Source organism: Vigna umbellata, chromosome 1, assembly GCF_029865625.1.
Source record: "Vigna umbellata cultivar VRB3 chromosome 1, Vumbellata_1.0, whole genome shotgun sequence".
In the NCBI taxonomy this organism is placed as follows: domain Eukaryota; kingdom Viridiplantae; phylum Streptophyta; class Magnoliopsida; order Fabales; family Fabaceae; genus Vigna; species Vigna umbellata.
In genome coordinates this window covers 97,135,876-97,153,389 of record NC_142165.1, presented here as the reverse complement: position 1 = coordinate 97,153,389, position 17,514 = coordinate 97,135,876, and the positions used below count along the sequence as shown (strand labels likewise).

Sequence of the window (17,514 nt, the reverse complement as noted above, 5' to 3'; positions counted from 1 at the left end):
AAATGAGATATCATCAGTTGCAAATTTCACATGCCCACATTCATTTAAGTTTCAATAGACCAGTTCTTCAAATTGAAAACAAAACAAGTATGGTTTTGCACATGTAAAAAGTCACTTAAATTTTTACTTTTACATGGGAAAATATGGTTTTGCATATTATCAATGTAAAATAAATTGCAAATTAAAAATATAGTAAAGATAAGTTTGTTAAAAATCGTCATATAGTTGAACAAACTATTAAATTAAATTGTGATAATTTATTTTATCAATAAGTTATATTAATAGTAGGATATAGGGTGTGTTTTGACCTTTCTATAAAAAAATATATCTAAAGTTTATCCTTTATACCTAACCCGCTTTTCTCTCTATATATATTTTGAAACTAAACCTGTGGATTTTTATGTTACTTTCACTAAAATACAAACTTCTCATATTTATTATCATATATTGTAGATCAAATTATTCACTTCCTTGTAAACATCTATAAATATATCTAAAATATGATAATTCTTATAATTTTTACGTGTTAAATCTTGTTTGAAGAATCAAAAGTTTATAAGAGAGATTTTATGCAGGTATAATTTATAGAGTAATTGTAAAATACAAAAAGAATACAAGAGATTCAATTGTGTTTTTAATGAATTTTCAAACATTTTCACTAAAAAGGAAAAACTATCTACACTTTTGTAATGATAAAAGAGGAATAAGACTCGAGTTTAATGTGTGCACAAATGAAAAATAAAATAAAATCAACATATGACATCAAATTAAACTTTTTTCACAAATGGAAAAATATAAGTTTATGATTAGATAAAGAGAAAAGAAAGAACATAAATATTTTATATTGATTTGTCTCAATGTGAAACTACCTCCAACTTTTTTTTTTTACCAAACCAATAAAGTTCCACAAATATATGTTGAATAAAGTATTCTCAAAAGTTACTCCTTGATACTATATGAGTATTTTTAAAGGTTACCCTCGTTACAATATATAAGTATTTTTTACTTAATTTCTCAAACTAATTACACGAGTATTTCTTTCATAAACAAGTCATTTATGACTTACACATAAATGTGATTTTATGTTGAGATGGAATTTTGTGCTAGAATTAAGATAAGAGCCATAAAGTCTAAAGCTCTCTAAGTAAACAAATAAGTTATTTATAGTGAAGAAAGAAAATATTGTTTTCTTGAAGAAGGACTGAACTTATGATTTTTTTTTCAACAATTGATCTTATGATAAGTAAAGTGTTCTTTATGTGTTATACGAATTACTAATTATAATACATTAAAAATATATGCAATACAAAAGTAACCATATTTTTCCTCTGTCTAATTTAAAAATAATATAAAATAATTTTATTCATGATATATTAATATATTTTTGTCACTAATTGTTCTTCACTTATAAAATGATAAATATATAGCTACAAAATAAAAAAAAACTTATCTGTAACAATTTTATTTAAATAATATTTGAAATAAAAAATAATATAATTGTTTTAAAAGTTTGAAAAAGTTTATTATTGACGTTAAAAATAAAAATAAATTATATGTAATTAGTTATTTGTAAAAAAGTATGAAATATTTTACTTAGTTAAACTCAGCACTTAAAATACTCTATTAATGGTTATATGTTATAATATCAGAATTAATACATAAAACATTAATTATAAGCTCTAAATAAACTATAGTTATTTTAAATAAAATATAATGTTAAAAAGTAAATTATTGAGTTAGTAAAAAATGGAAATAAAATGTATGATTAATTTTTATATCAAATAATAAACATATTGCATAATTAAATTAGTTTCCTATTTTTTTTTCAATTATCATAATTTAAAATATTCCTTCTTTACATTAACTAACAATACTTTCTATTTTTTGGCGTTAAACTAATTAGTTAATGATAAATTAAAAAAAAACTCTTGCAGGTATTAAAAACTAACAAATATTTTTTGGGGAGTAAAGGTAGATAAAGTTATATATATATATATATATATATATATATATATATATATATATATATATATATATATATATATATATATATATATATATATATATAAACAATTCTCTGTGACTTCCTCTTCAAGTAAGTTTGTAATTCAATTCATTTATTACTGTAATTTAATTGTTTCTTTAAAATAACTTCTTTTCTTGTAGTTTATGAGTTATAAGTACAATATACACATGCACAAAATGTAAACATGTTTCTGTAATGCAAACTATTTGTGCAAACAATACTAAAAAAGTATTACATTATTATACTCATGTTAAAAAACCAGTATCCACAAAAACGAGAGGGAAAAAAATCTTAAAAAAACAGTATCCAATGCTTTTTTTTTTAACTCCATTATGAATGAGGATTTAAGAGAAATAATAAAGAATGTATTGCTACTCCTAAGAAAAGAAATTACAATATAATTGTCTAAGAAAAAGTATACAGCAAGAAAGGAAATCTTATTATATATTTTTTTATAAATCATCTATAAAGAAATTTAATGAATATAAAAGAATTAATCACTTTATTAAAAAAAGTATAAAAAACTCAATTGATTTAATTAATTGTCATGAATTCTTAAAAAGAAATTCAATACAGCCTTAAAACACACATTGAGTGTGATATGAGAATGAGTTGATCAAAGAAGTTAGTAGGTAAACACCCAATATAAATATCTTCTTGGGTTAAATATGTTTTTAGTCCCTAAACTATTGGTCGTTTCTGGTTTTCGTCCCTCTTTCAAAGTAAGGTACAATTTGGTCCTTTATTCTTTTCGAAACGTTCGTTTTAGTCCTCGGAATTTTGGTTTTAGTCCTCATTTGTTGCTAAATGAGAACCAAATTTTTAAACACTGTTTAGTTTTCGAGGACTAAAACGAACGTTTCAAAAAGAATGAGGACCAAATTGTACCTTACTTTGAAACAGGGACGAAAACCAGAAACAGCCAATAGTTTAGGGACTAAAAACATATTTAACCCTATCTTCTTTCAGAACAAAAAAATTACAATTTTACTTTTGTTTAAAAATATTATCTTAAAGTGTGTTTTACAAATCAAATTACCTAAGTTGATTTTAAGTTTCCAAGAAACTCACTTTTCTCAAGTTGTCTTTATAAAAGCAAGCCTTTGTCAAAGTATCATAATCATTTCTAAACCATAATATATACAGTATTGCTCAAATTATACATTTCAAACACATTATATATATACACATTATATATATATATATATATATATATATATATATATATATATATATATATATATATATATATATATATATATCACCGTTATCAATAGTTAAAATTTATTAAAACATTATAAGTATACAAAGAATATAATATTTAATGAATTTTATAATAGTAATAAGTGTGTTAAAAATGTATTAATTAGTATGTTATTTTAACTTTAAGTAATGGTACATATTGACTTTCATTTCATTGTAGGAATAAAACAGATATGAATAAGAACATTTGTAAAAGAAAAGAAAAGAAAGTAAAAGGTAATAGGGTATTGAGTTTTAGTATTATATTTTGTTTAAATATTTATGAATAGTACGATGACTCATTGTTAAATGTTATGTTTTTAATTGTTTGAGATATTAATTGATAAATTTTATATGTATTTTCATATTAATATTAGTTTATTTTCTTTTGATTGTAGTTGTGAGTTTTATTTTCTTCTGCGATGATTATCTTTCAGAAGTTAGTAATTGATGGTAATAGCTATGTGTTTTGAAAGAGTGTTTGTTTTCTTTGATGATATATAAATTTTTTTAGTATTATTCTCATGATTGCTTATGTAAAAATGAAGATTTTTTATATAAGGTTTCGTGAAAATGTAATTGTGAAAAAAAATAATTAATAGTATAACTTTATATTTGTCCATATCTGAATTTCATCTTTACATCGGTCGGTTCTATATTTAATTATTATGTAATAACGTGAGATAATAATAACTGTTATTTACTCGGTTTAAATGAATGAAAAAATAAATTTGTGTTTGAAAGTATATTATTACTCTTAACTTTAATATAAAAAACAGCCCTTGGCATGTTCCCTTCTGCACATGCCATTTACTCCTCATATCATAATCTATGTGTTACCTCTTTTTCCATCAATTTTTCCCCATAACCACTTCAACACCAAGTTGCTACATATATGGAAGAGGCATAAAAGAATCCATAGTTAATTTATAAAACTGTGTATAACATATAATAACTTGATATTTTGTAGAGTCTGAAAGAAAAAGATGACACGAAAATTATCTTTTATATTATCCTTTTATTACTACCTTTATTGTTTCTTTTGTCTGGAAATGAGCAAATCCTTCCTCTACCATTGTTGTGCATTCATATGAGAGCTGAGTCCAAGCTCTCTTATATAATAAAAACTCCAAAACATGAAATAATGAAATTATTTTACATGGAGATTGTATACTATAATGGAAGCAATAGCTTATATATTACTACTTTTCATTAACGTGATGTGACATCATCTCCACCAAATCCAGTTCCTTCTTAACTTCAATCCCCATAGTTATCTCAGTGTGATGATGATGAGATTGTTTTCCCTCCACAGTAGGAGCACATTGTACTTTTCCATCAAAATCTTTGTCATCCATAGTAGAAGCACTTTGTATATCATCTAGCAGAGAATCAATGCTACACCCCTCTTCAAACAAGTTATCATCCAAACAAAAATCTGGGACCTCGTTAAAATCATACTTTGTCACCAACTGCCCATTGGAACAGAATTGATCACCACACAGGAGCTCAGCTGCTGCTTTGCCGTTATTGTTTGTCTTTGCATTGGCATTTTTAACAGATTTTTTTCGATAGTCCATGGGTGGATTTTGGTCTAGGTTCAAGCTCTTGATATATTCCTGAAGAAGAGAGCCTCTAGGGTACTTTGAACGACATTTTCTCTTGGAATATTGTCTTCTCTTTGTTGCGTTCCAATGGTTTTTGATGGAGTTCTCAGTTCTTCCAGGCAACTTTTTTGCAATCTCTGCCCACTTATTTCCTATCTCTGCATGAGCTTGGATCAGTATTTTATCCTCTTCTTCAGTCCACATGTCCTTCTGCAAAATGTCACAAAAACTAGTGTCTTTCTTTTATACAATATTGTAGCACAATGAATTTCAAGAGTGTAACATATTTAAAAGTATATCAAGGTCTTATGTGGATTAAGAGGAATAAACTTCAACCATTCGTAGTGAGAGGTGTATCATTAGTATTTTTATGACAAATAAATCGAAACCTTAATGTCTGGCCTTAAATGGTTATGCCATCGTTCTCTGCATTGTTTCCCTATTCTTCCAGGCAACGCCTGAGCTATGTGTGACCACTTCCTCACTCCATATTGGTCGACCAGTTGAATCAACAATCTGTTTATGGAAAACAGTGTGGTTTTTCCGACAGAAACTGGTCAAATCCATTGTGTGAAAAAAAAAATATATGTAACGAGATTATATAAATAGCCATTAAAAGCAAAGGTTTAAATCCATTATGCACCTGTCTTCATCTGATGTCCATTGCCCCTTCACTATGTTGGATTTCTTCCGAGCTTTGAATGTTCTCCTAGTGCTAGAGGATTCCCTAAGGTTTTTATTCAAACCAACTTTCTTATAAAAATTAGGTGGGGATATGCATGAGATTTCATCTGGTGCAACAAAATTCAAAGGTTTCGTTTCTAGAGCACTGAAGGGCAGGAATCTCTGGTTTGCCACCACCATATCCAGTTGATTCGTCCGAGGGAGGTTCAAACTATAACCTACATATTGGAAATTGTGCATCAGATGAACATGTGCACTACCATTGCTCTCAGCAAAAGGCTTGCACTCAAAAACTTCAAAATCAGGAGGTGCAGACTCACAGTTTACATTGTGATCAAAGGGATCAAAATTTGGAGTATGTTGCAAGAAAATAGGATTGGATGAGGAGCCATCATTCACAGGAAAGTGATCAATATGATGAAAATCTTGCAAGAAACCCTGTGAGGAAGGAACTCCAAAAGGAAGCTGATCCCCCATGCTGGGTTTCAGGCAGTTTTCTTGCACATGCATTGGCTGCGAGGCCTGGTTTTCTGTGAGGTTACCTTGAATGTCCATGAGCGGAGTAACAGAAACTGCGTTTCAAGCCATCTCCGTTTGTGTTCCTTAATAGGAGAGAGAGATTGATAATGCATTAATTGCATGGAAATTGATACGAAGCATCAAATGGCCAAGATTGTTTCACATCTAGATACTTCACCATATGTTACAGTTCAAGTATAATAATATTCTTGCGGTTACTTCATTAGCATGGTTATGGTCAAACCTTCTGTGACTAGATATTATGTATAGTTGTATGCAATTAATCCATGAATTCTACAAAGCCCACATTAACATTCATAATTTGACTCCATTTATATTATTTTTAGTATTTGTCGTTGTTTCTCTTGTAGGGATAATGTCCAGAAACCATTAAATGTCCAAAAACATTTCAAGCTGTTCTTTTTTCAGGCTTGAAGAGGGAAAAGTCCTAAAAAACACAGGTACATTATACAACTATGATCAAGATCTCCTACCAGAAAAGTCCTAGATTGAGAATGTTCTGAAGCATGAATAACAAAAATTAACATGTTCCTAAACCCTAAACCTTGTTGAATGGCTTGTAAATAAGGGAGCACTTTCACTCCACTGATATTCTGAATTCCCACTCATTTATTAGTTTGATGTTAAAGACTAGGTACATGCTCATTTATTCTGAATTTCCACTCATTTTTATAAAGAAGAAAATCTATAAAGTTTTAATCGAAACTTATTTTGATGCAAAATAAATTAATTCAAATATAGAACGAACATTCTTAGTTAATCTTTTTGGAGAAATAAATCTAGTTAACTTGAAATGTAGTTAATTATAATGATATTTGTGCTTAAAATTTACTGCACCTAACATATCGTTAATTCTGAGTTAACACTCTTAACAGTTTTTACCCACGCAATACATAATAGTCCCTTACCTGAAAAAATTCTTGTGAAGTAACAGACCATAGTTAACAACTTCTATTTAATTTAAGGTTTAAACGTTGCAAAACAAGACAGTTAATGGCGAAGGATCATTCTCATAATAATCAGCTTTAAATAGAAATAAAATCACAAAAAGAAAGATCCAGTTTCCCCCAAAAAAAGCCAGACTAATTTTTTATTAGATATTAAACATGTGATTAATTGATTTAAGATTATTTCAGCTACATCTTTAGTCCACACTAAAAAAGTTCTTACTTTACGAATATTATTTAGTTTGTACTATAAATTTTTTTAAAAGGTTATGTTAATTAGTCCATTCAGTTTTAATATTAAAAAAAAACGTATTTTTGAAAAAGTAAAATATTTAAATAGAAAGACTGGTATAAATTTGTGAGCTATGGAGAACCTCAATAAATAAAGATTCTACGCAAAGGGTGTATACACATATATTGTTCAAAGGGTATGGAGGGAATTAAAGACAACCAAAAAAAGATTTATTTTTTTTCTAATCTCTAGAAAGGCAGTTTCATATTAATTAGCCTTTTCCATATTTCATATACCAGAAAACAATGTTAGCAAATTTTTCATTATTTTACTTGAGAAATAAAGAAGTGCGGGAACAAAATATGTCTGTTGCTTCTGTAAGAAAATGTCTGATCACATTTTGTACAAGAAAGACAAATAATATTAACTAAAACGTTTCAACTTTTTGTGCAGGATGGAGATTCACATCCCATATGGCGTTGAGTGAACTACCATACATAGTTGTGTTATTTTGTTTTTAGTTTGCGATAATAGAGACTGAACACACATCAAGATTGAAAGAAGTAGCAGTAACTTCAGTTTTATTTTGTAAATTAGATATATGAAATATTTGTGTGCTTGTATTTAACTTCTGTTTAGATGTGCTGGAACTATTCTAAGGAAAAGAGAGTTCTATACCTTGAAGGAGTACTAAAGTGAGCATAAAATAGTACTGGACATGTCCGGTAGTATAATGTATTATGAAGAACATAATTCCATAGCTAAGAAAATGTTACATCAGAAAAGCAAGAAATATTTCAACACTTCTCTCATGTCATCTCCAGTCGTTGTGAGATTTTTATAACACTTCTTCACATTAAAAGATATACATCTTAAGTATAGCATTCTCAGGCTTCCTTAGTTAATACATTTTACATGTTAAATAATTAATTATTCTCAAGATATTAATTTTTATTTCATCTGAGAACAAACGAAAAAGGAGTCTCTCAAACGCATTCATGTTAGCAATAATCATAACTTATTGATATATTTACAAAAGCTTTAAACAAAACCATTTTCTCTCCATCATCTTCAAGACGGACATTATTGACAACATTTTGCTTTCATCTTGATAGAGCCTGTTAGTTAGGATCATTTAGGTTAATATCACTTTAGTTATCTGTTCTTTAATTATTAGTTTTAGTTAGGATCAATTAGGTTTTTCTTATTTTTGCTTTTATATTCTTTTTCAATGAAAGACAATTATCTGTTTCTATCAGATTTGTTTTTCCTCTTTCACTTGATTTTTTTTCTCTTGTGATAAGGTTGTATTGGAGTAGTAAAATTAATACTAATAAATAAAGGCTTGTAACTTCAAATATTATAATTTTATGCTTATATTTATTGAAGGATGAAAATATAATATTACGATGTAAATTGAAAAAAATAAAACTTCATCATTTGTTTTTAATTGAATAATTTAATTTATAAAAATAATTATTGTTTTATTTAATGTATTAATTAACCAATTAGGATTTTGAAAATTCTATATATATATATATATATATATATATATATATATATATATAAACAAGTATATCGTAGAAATAGTATCAGTATGAAATTTTTGCATCTTTTTTATATTTATTGATTATTTTCATACTTATTGGGATTGAATATACCTGTACCTACATTTGTATATGTCCTTATATTATTTTAAATATTTTTCATAAAAAAACTAAAATTCAAATAAAGAAAATGGATACATATATTGTTCTTTCTAATATAAAACATTAAATAAGAAATTTAGTTAAAAGTAAAATAATTATAAAAAAGAGTAAAAAATTATTATATAGGAAACTAAAGATAAAAAGAAAAATTAATATAAGTAATGTTTTAGTAGTTTAAAATGTACTCAAATGCATAGATATTAAGACGGATATAGAATGAATAATTCTCTTACTTAATTTAAAAAAATATTCAATTAATACAATAAGCATTTATTAAAATGGAGATAAATTTGAACAATTCTCAACTACTATATCCTAATACGTGTTATTTTAGACGAAAAACTTAGTACTCTGATATATAATTCTCACCACTAGTAAGTCCGATACAGAGTAAATTTATAAAACAAAAACCAAATAAACTGAATTCCAGCTAAAGGGTTAAAAATCAACTTAGTATCTCGATCAGGTCTATGACCAATCTGAATTTTAAAACATTGATAAAAATATACTATCTTTTGTATAACAGTCATATAAAAACATTGATAAAAATATGTGCCTTAAAAGGAAGTTAAGAAACTAAAGATGAAAAGAAAAATTTAAAAAAATATATTCAATTAATACAATAAGCATTTATTAAAATGGAGATAAATTTGAACAATTCTCAACTACTATATCATCTTAATACGTGTTATTTTAAAACATTGATAAAAATATACTATCTTTTGTATAACAGTCATATTAACAATTAGGCCAATCCTATCTCAAATATATACTAGTGTAGAAAGGACATTTAACGTCTATTATTTTGGCCTTTTAACATCAGCTTTAGAATTGACGTTTTTGCGGGTGACGTTAATTAAATGTCGGACTCAAACAGGTCCGACGTCTTTATAGACGTCGGTTATGCATGACCCGATGTCTAAAGGACTCCATAGACGTCGGTTACTACATGATCCCGACGTCTAAAGGGCTCCATGGACGCCGGACATTGCATTAACCGACGTCTATTGCAGCTTGTGTCTTTGGGTAGCGTAGTAGCACCAAACATTTCATTCGGGATAACCCAAAAGAAAGCCTCCCCTCACTCGTTAGTATTCCACTTTTCTTGAGCCAACCACCCACGTTAAAATTTCATTTCTTGCAAGTCTGATCCGTGAATTGAAAATAGAAAGAAGTTGCTCATGAGTGACAATCCGGCAATATTTAAATTGAATTAGATACAAAAAAAATCCATTCAAGATTGTCAAGAAAAGAGATATTTTGAAGTGAAGTATTTTGGAGAGAATTGGGGAGAATATGATTAGAGTATGTAATGTGTAATGTAATAAAGTTTGTATTTTTTAAACATGCATATATTTAACTGCAGCTATAGATCTGTCTCTAACTTTATTGCAGTCATATTTGTTCAGGATAACAAACACATAACATGTTGTGTGAATTTTTACAAATTTTCTATTGAAAATTGTAAAAAAAAAGGATAAGCACGATAATTTATTGAAAATACTATAAAGTATCGATATTCTATATCTATATAGATATCGATAAGATTTCTTCCCTTCGCTAGTTTCGTCATAGAAAAGGTTGCATCTTTTGGATCTCTTATGGCATTTCAATCGAAAATCTGGGTCCTTGCCTAGTTCCATTAAAATCGTCAATGAAAACGAACGGTGACAACAAAACTAGGCAAAGACTAAAGTTCGGTTTTGGGTTGAAACGCTATAAGACATCCAAAAGACGCAAACTTTTCTTACAAGGAAACTAGCAAAGGGAGAATGCGCTACAACGCTACCCAAAGACACGAGAAAAACCGCACCAAAACACAACAAAAACTCATTTTAAACGGTTCAAATGAAAGATAATCAACCAAAGACTAATATAATCGGAATAAAAATACATTTAAACAGTTCAAAAAAGACAAAAACGCATCTGGAAAAGCAATGCCGCGGAGAGAAAAAACGAGAAGGCAGACGATGAAGTGCTCGTAACAGCGAGTTTGATGTCTCATTTAACCGCAAACTAGACGTCGACTCCCCAGGTAAACCGATGTCTATTATGGACTAGACGTCGAGACCCTCACTAATATGACGTCCAAAACAACTTTTCATCATGCCATTTAGACGTCGGATGGTGTGATACGACGTCGGTACGGCGGAAAAAAATAATTTTTCACCTACCTGTCAAGCATTAAGACGTCTATTAGGAAGGGTCCCGACGTCTATAATATTATAGACGTTGGGACCCCCTCCTAACAGATGTCTATATGCTCACTTATTTACAAAAATGTCACCGGTCAATAATTTACGTTGGTTATTTTGTAGTCCAACGTCTACGAGTGACGTTAGAGCTCAATTATCCACTAATGATTGAATTCTATTTCAGATTCAAATGAAGTTTCTACATTTTACATTTTTGGAATTCAGTATCAAATGAAGTTTCTAAAAAATACTTGACATGCCAGATTAGGCCTGCCTCCTTCTAAAGTATCCAATTACTCAAGAGGATGTGATAAAAGTTCAAGCGTTGATAAAGTCATCTGATAGATGAACCATTAGCGACACTCGAAAAATGTACAATAAAATCGGGGACCTAACTACCAAAAAACCGTGAGGGATCAAGAACCCTCAATTCCTATCTGACCTATTAAGAAATTTTCAGAAATCTAATTACCAGATTTCTCTTGCAACTGCCAAAATTTTACGACTGATAACTAAATGGTCTTTGACTTTAGTCGCCTCGCCCTGGAATACAGGAAAACGCCAGCAAGAGCTATAGCAGTGCCTGCAGAGGAAGAACACGTAAGATATGCAGGGATATTGATAGTGGGCCATTCTTTTTTAGAAGAATAATCTTTTTAGAATGTTGAATAGGTCTCACACTATAAATGATCTTTCCGTGTAGAGAAGTTTCTTTTTTATATAGATAGCTCTTTCCTTTTCTTGTTTATTGTAGGTTCAAAAAGTATACAACACTTGTTCAAACTATTCTAGTTGGAATCAGAAAATAGCAATTTTACCAAGTGCGTTAATTGGTGATACTGGAGTTCGGAAGAAGATGACTGAGCTCACGATGACCACAACCCTTTTCACACAATTTCCTACAGAGAGGGTAACAGGTGACACCTTCTGCAGTATCATATACGCAACCTGCAGTGAATTCAAAGAAAATTATACCTACATTATTATACAAGAAAACTATCACAGAAAAGTACCACAGAAAAATATAAAATATAGCCAAGAGTACACATATTGCATTCAAAATTATTTCATATCAAAATTATTTCATATCAAAATTTCCTTTTCAATATGTAACATTACTGATGTTTCCATTTAATGGTAAGGAGATGAAATGTTGAAGAAGAAATGGAAATAGCAACAGTTTTGAATAAAAGGTGGACGATTGTGCACAGAAGAGAGGAAAAAACTTACTTGCTGATAGGCATGGTAACATAGCGCAGCAAGAAGAGATCTGATGCACACTTCGTTAACATTTAATCCCTGTCAAGAAAAAATGACATGATGATCAAGTAGCCTCAACACCACATATATGTAGATTGTGAGAATGTTAAAAGAAATCTTATTTAATTTCAACCATGAAGAATTCAAAACACTCACAGAAGATTGCAGGTAAGTAGGGGTAAATTTAACACCCTCTATTAACAAAGTTAGAGGTGCTGATATCAAGAAGGACATAACTGTTATTATTGAGAAGAGAGTTATGTTGTCCATAGATTCCTGACAAGAAAAAAGAGTACGTTATTTTCTGCTACTCATTATCTGCAAAAAATAACTATCAACAATAAAACAAAGTGCCAAAACTTTCATACGTTTCGCAGAACATATTACCTCCGTGTTAACCATAAGCTTTTTGCTAAGAACATTACGAGATTGATTTGTCAAATTGGAAGCCATTGCACTCCAAAATCCAGCCCTGTTAAATATTCCAATAAAGAAAATTCCACTTAGTGGAACACAATTACATGGCTGCATTTCCTCCCTTTTGTTGCCCTTTGATGGAATCATATGAAATCATAGTTATGAGGTATGCAATATGTGTACTTGAATGCAATTTGCTAATTTTCTAATTATTATTAAAAGACATCCCTTACAAAATAATCGTTCACATAAAGCACAGTATGGTTACTGATATGTCAACTCTTTCACGTATCATACACTCTGTCAACATTGCCTTCTTTTTTTTGTATCTGGTGTATTACCTCTTATTCCTATGTTTCTCTTTATTTCCCACTGTAGGTGTTAACTAGAGATTGGCTTGCACCAATTTTATTTTTCCATTTTGTAACTATGGATGGAATAAAACATGCATGGTAGGAGAGGATACCAATTGAAAGAGGCCTCGGTAGCAGATGCTAGCGCTACCCCACCAACAACAGGCACAAGGGAACCAACCACCCATGCAGTAGGATTCTGTCGGAAAACAAATGTTAACAAACCAACTAAGGTCACCAAAACTAATTCCTAATTTTCCAAGAACCAAAGGGATCATAAATCTTGTTTAAAAGAACAAATATATGGAACAAAATCATGGTGTTCTAAGTTCTAACCTCTCCAAGAAACATAGCAGAAAGGAGCACTGAAAAAAAAGGCTCCATAGCTTTTATTGTGTGAGTAAAAGACACAGCAACCATCCCAAGACTCACGTTAGTAAAAAGATTCCCTAAAGTATGAACCAGAGCCAGTGGCCATATCGCTGCAAGCTGCAACCAAGAAATCAATTGCAGATAAAACACAGCAATACAGAACAAAAACAGAGCAAATAGTAACACAAACATTAACAAACCTGCGCGCCACTGAGTCTTGGCCTCTTGTAGAGATTAAAACCCCACATGAACGCTACGAGGAGAGTCCCCATGGCAAACTGAATCGTGCTAACGGTTAAAGGGAAATGGTAAACTTTTAAGACCTGTTTGTTATAGATGTTGAAGTAGATGTTGAATAGGATCCAGAACGCAAACAGGGAACCCAATTCAAGAATGTTGAGCAGCCTGTTGCCCCCAGAGAACTCGGCGGCACTGCCCTCCGGCACGGAGGTTGGTCCGGCATGGAGCAAGGGAGGAGAGGGAGCAAGTTTGAAAGAAGAAGGAGAAGACCGTTGACATGGGAATGAAGAGGAAGAGAAAGTGAGAATGCGGTTGGGTTTGGCAGTGGAAGGAGAGAGAGAGGTGTGAAGTTTGCGGAGAGAGAGCAAAGGGGAGAAAGAAAGAACTATGCTCTGCATTTCGTAGATCGCAAGAACGCAACTCAAGAAACAGAGTCTCGGTGGATTCTTTTGGTTCTTTGCTGCTTCATCGCAATGGTTGACCGTGACGTGATGGACCAGTTATAAAGAATGCCTTGGCAGTAGGAAAATTAATGCTAATAAATAATTAAATAAAATAATAAATGAATACCTACAATTGCGCATGAATGAATCTGGATTCAAATGTGGGAAATTCCATTGTAATATAAATGGACCATTTTATCTTATGGTAGCACCGCTTTTTTATGATATTATAATTGGCTTTCTCTTTCTGTCTTTGTTAAGAGAAACGTTTCAAATTTGGTCCTCAACATATTCATATTAAATTCTCTGAATGTGCACACTGACTCACCACACAAAAAGGTGCATACCAATCAAAGAGAAAATAAAACATGCTTTGATGTTCGTGTATTTTTCCACCAATACCTAGTTGGCTGCTTTAACAGCAAACAATAAAGACAAAATGAGAGAATCCAAACAGGAAAAAATTATTATAATAAATTAAAAATTACAACTATATTTTACAAATGAATAAATAAACTTTTATTTCTATAATTTCCACAGTTTTAAAACAGTAATTTCAATCATTTAAGTATAAAAAGTAAACTGGATGAAAACTTTTGAAATGAAATGATCCATTAATATTCAATTGCTGTAATCCTTGAGCTTTGTTATTGGGTGGGTATTTCTATCTAACATATTCATTCTAAAGTTATATAGACTTTTTTTATTAAAAAAAAAGTCATATTTTACATCCTAATGCTACCTCTCTTGCATTTCTTGTTCTATTTTATTTGAATTATAGATACAGTATTTGAGTTTATTATATTAGAAATTATAACGTTTTTAGAAAAGCTGTTTACTATTTTACCATTCAATAATATTAATAAAAAATATTTTGATAACCATAGATTGTTTTCTTTCAAGGAAATAGCAAATGGAGAGTCAGAAGATATCATGTTGAGCCAATGCATTGAAAACCTAAATTTATACTGTAGGTATAACAAATTTACTTCAGTTTGTGAATAGGATAAACTATTTAGAGATTTTAAAAAACATTAAGAAAAGTTAATCAAAAAAATAAAATAGAGAAACAAAATTATTAAACTTGGAGAGCAAGAATAGTCTCTGTAAAGTTAAAGAAATTTAAATTTTAAAGCAATACATGATGAGAGAACAGGGAAGAGATTTTGACACAAATTTGTAATGAGAGAAAAAAATGCATACATTCAAGTTTGATTTTTAATCTCTTGAAAATTCACACCCAAAATATAATTTTTTTTCTGATTGTTTAAAAAAAATTAAAAATTATATTGTATTAGAGTAATTGGTTAGAAAATTTTCCTTTAAAAAATGAATTTTAGTTCATGAGAGTGTGTGGGGGTATTATATATAATGTAATAGGTTTTATATTTTATATTTTAATATTTAATTATGCGCAAGATGATAAAATTATTATAACTTTTTTTAATTCTCCCTCATAACATTAATATATAATTAATATATATGTGATGTGATAATAAAAAATTATAAAATTATTATTATTATTATTATTATTATTATTATTATTATTATTGTTTTGTTATAATTATTAAATTAAATATAAATATTTTTACACTTTATTGTAAAATTTATTTATTTATTTTATGGTAGTTTTATAATTAAAGAATTATTAAATTCAAAAATTAGTAAAATTAAAAAATATTAAATTATAGAAAAAGGTAAAATTTATAAAATAGTTATTTTAATTATAAAAAAATATTTATGAAATAAATTTGAAAAACATGTATGAAAAGAATATATTTTTATATAAGTGTGGATAATATAAATAGATCCTTAAAATCATATTATTTATTTTTAATCACTTAAGTTGTTATGTCTTGTCACTTATATTAATATAAAATATAACTTGTAATCATAAATATAATATTAATTACATATTTTACATATACTCAGGATCTTACAAATTTATTACAAAAAATCATGATAACTTCGCGCACTTGTTCATAAGAATAATTTCAATTAACTTCTCATCTATTAATGTCCTAACATGTGTAATTTGAAAATTGATGGAGTTTTTATATTTCCTTTGGTTTCATTATTTAATACATCGTAAATATTTCACACAATACATTATTAGGTAATTACAATTTCATTGATACAGTCTTTATTATACATAAAAATATATCTAAACATTAATCATAAAAAATATTTGAAATACCTTCCTTAAATCATGCATCAAACTATTAGGAAATATCTTTAGTGTCATTTAAGTGGTTTTTTTGGGATGAGATAGAATTTATTTGGTTTTTTCCTCACTCAAACATTGGATCAGGCCTTTGAGATATAACTCATGACTAAGAATAACCAAACTCTCACAAGATAAATAATTCTTACCATTTTCTCTCATTTGAGAAGCATATTAAGAAACCACTTTGATGCTTTTAAGAGAGACTTTATGACAACATTAAATGTCATTGTTTGAGTTTTAATTGAAACCAATTAATAGTTTGGGTGAAATGTGCTAACAACTCAACAATTTCTTATAATTGAACCATTATTTTCAAAGCACACCATTTTCTCTCCATTCAGTTCTAAATATATTTCTTATAATGAGAATCAAATTCTTTTAAGTGCACTCAACTTGTTAAATATTACACCCAACCTAATTTTTAAAAAAATAAACCAGCATGAAACCAATCACACTTGAACCAAATCAACAAAAATCACTGTGAGTTATTCACTAACCGGGATTACTTATTTTCCAAAAAATAAATTAATATATTTCATTCTCAAAAATTAAAAAAATATAGAATTAAATATATTTGTAGTTCCTCCATTACAAGCTAATTTTATTTTAATTTAAAAGAAAGGCAAGAATATAATCCAAAAAAAATTAGAATCCGAATGACTTTTTTTTAAAATACATTTTTAATTATATAATCATAATATAATTTTAAATCTGAAAATATATTTTAAATTATATAATTTATAATTTATTTAAAAATTATATAATTTGAAATGTAATTTTAAATTCAAAAATATATTTCAGATTATATAATTATGTTTTTCTAAATTGTCATTTCAGTATACCTACGAGGTGCCACAAGAAAATATGGAGGTACAGAAAGAAGCAGCCTACATTTGAATCTTTTATTTTGTACCAAATGGCTGAAAGCCCAAAATCAAATTGTTACATAGTCTATCTATTTATTATAATTTTAGCTGCAACAATAACAAATTTTGTATTTCTCTTTCTGCAACACCTCTC

At 28.7% G+C, this 17,514-nt stretch overlaps 2 protein-coding genes across 2 annotated transcripts; both read right to left on the bottom strand.

Annotated features, from left to right (window-relative positions):
- Positions 1–4,470: 4,470 nt before the first annotated feature.
- On the bottom strand, positions 4,471–6,259 carry LOC124823642 (transcription factor MYB98-like). The gene is made up of 3 exons (XM_088109134.1): positions 5,519–6,259; positions 5,265–5,391; positions 4,471–5,085 (listed from the first exon to the last, which is right to left on the bottom strand). The coding sequence occupies exons 1-3, from the start codon at positions 6,112–6,114 to the stop codon at positions 4,471–4,473; spliced, it is 1,338 nt and encodes a 445-aa protein (XP_087965260.1). The 5' UTR covers positions 6,115–6,259.
- Positions 6,260–11,367: 5,108 nt separating this feature from the next.
- Positions 11,368–14,314, bottom strand: LOC124823637 (triose phosphate/phosphate translocator, non-green plastid, chloroplastic-like). Its single transcript, XM_047295894.2, has 8 exons — positions 13,785–14,314; positions 13,549–13,701; positions 13,326–13,411; positions 12,830–12,914; positions 12,599–12,718; positions 12,413–12,481; positions 12,001–12,130; positions 11,368–11,765 (listed from the first exon to the last, which is right to left on the bottom strand). The coding sequence occupies exons 1-8, from the start codon at positions 14,220–14,222 to the stop codon at positions 11,695–11,697; spliced, it is 1,152 nt and encodes a 383-aa protein (XP_047151850.2). The 5' UTR covers positions 14,223–14,314; the 3' UTR covers positions 11,368–11,694.
- Between the last annotated feature and the right edge of the window lie 3,200 nt (positions 14,315–17,514).

Bases quoted from the DNA above. Each gene is read 5' to 3' on its own strand.
- LOC124823642 (XM_088109134.1), bottom strand. From the start codon at position 6,114: ATGGACATTCAAGGTAACCTCACAGAAAACCAGGCCTCGCAGCCAATG. The intron at 5,392-5,518 runs GTGCATAATGGA...TTCCATAAACAG, and splicing joins TGGACATCAGATGAAGACAG to ATTGTTGATTCAACTGGTCG. The intron at 5,086-5,264 runs GTTTCGATTTAT...GACATTTTGCAG, and splicing joins ATTTAAGGCCAGACATTAAG to AAGGACATGTGGACTGAAGA.
- LOC124823637 (XM_047295894.2), bottom strand. From the start codon at position 14,222: ATGCAGAGCATAGTTCTTTCTTTCTCCCCTTTGCTCTCTCTCCGCAAA. The intron at 12,131-12,412 runs GTAAGTTTTTTC...AATTCACTGCAG, and splicing joins GTTACCATGCCTATCAGCAA to GTTGCGTATATGATACTGCA. The intron at 11,766-12,000 runs GTAAAATTGCTA...CTTCCTCTGCAG, and splicing joins ATCACCAATTAACGCACTTG to GCACTGCTATAGCTCTTGCT.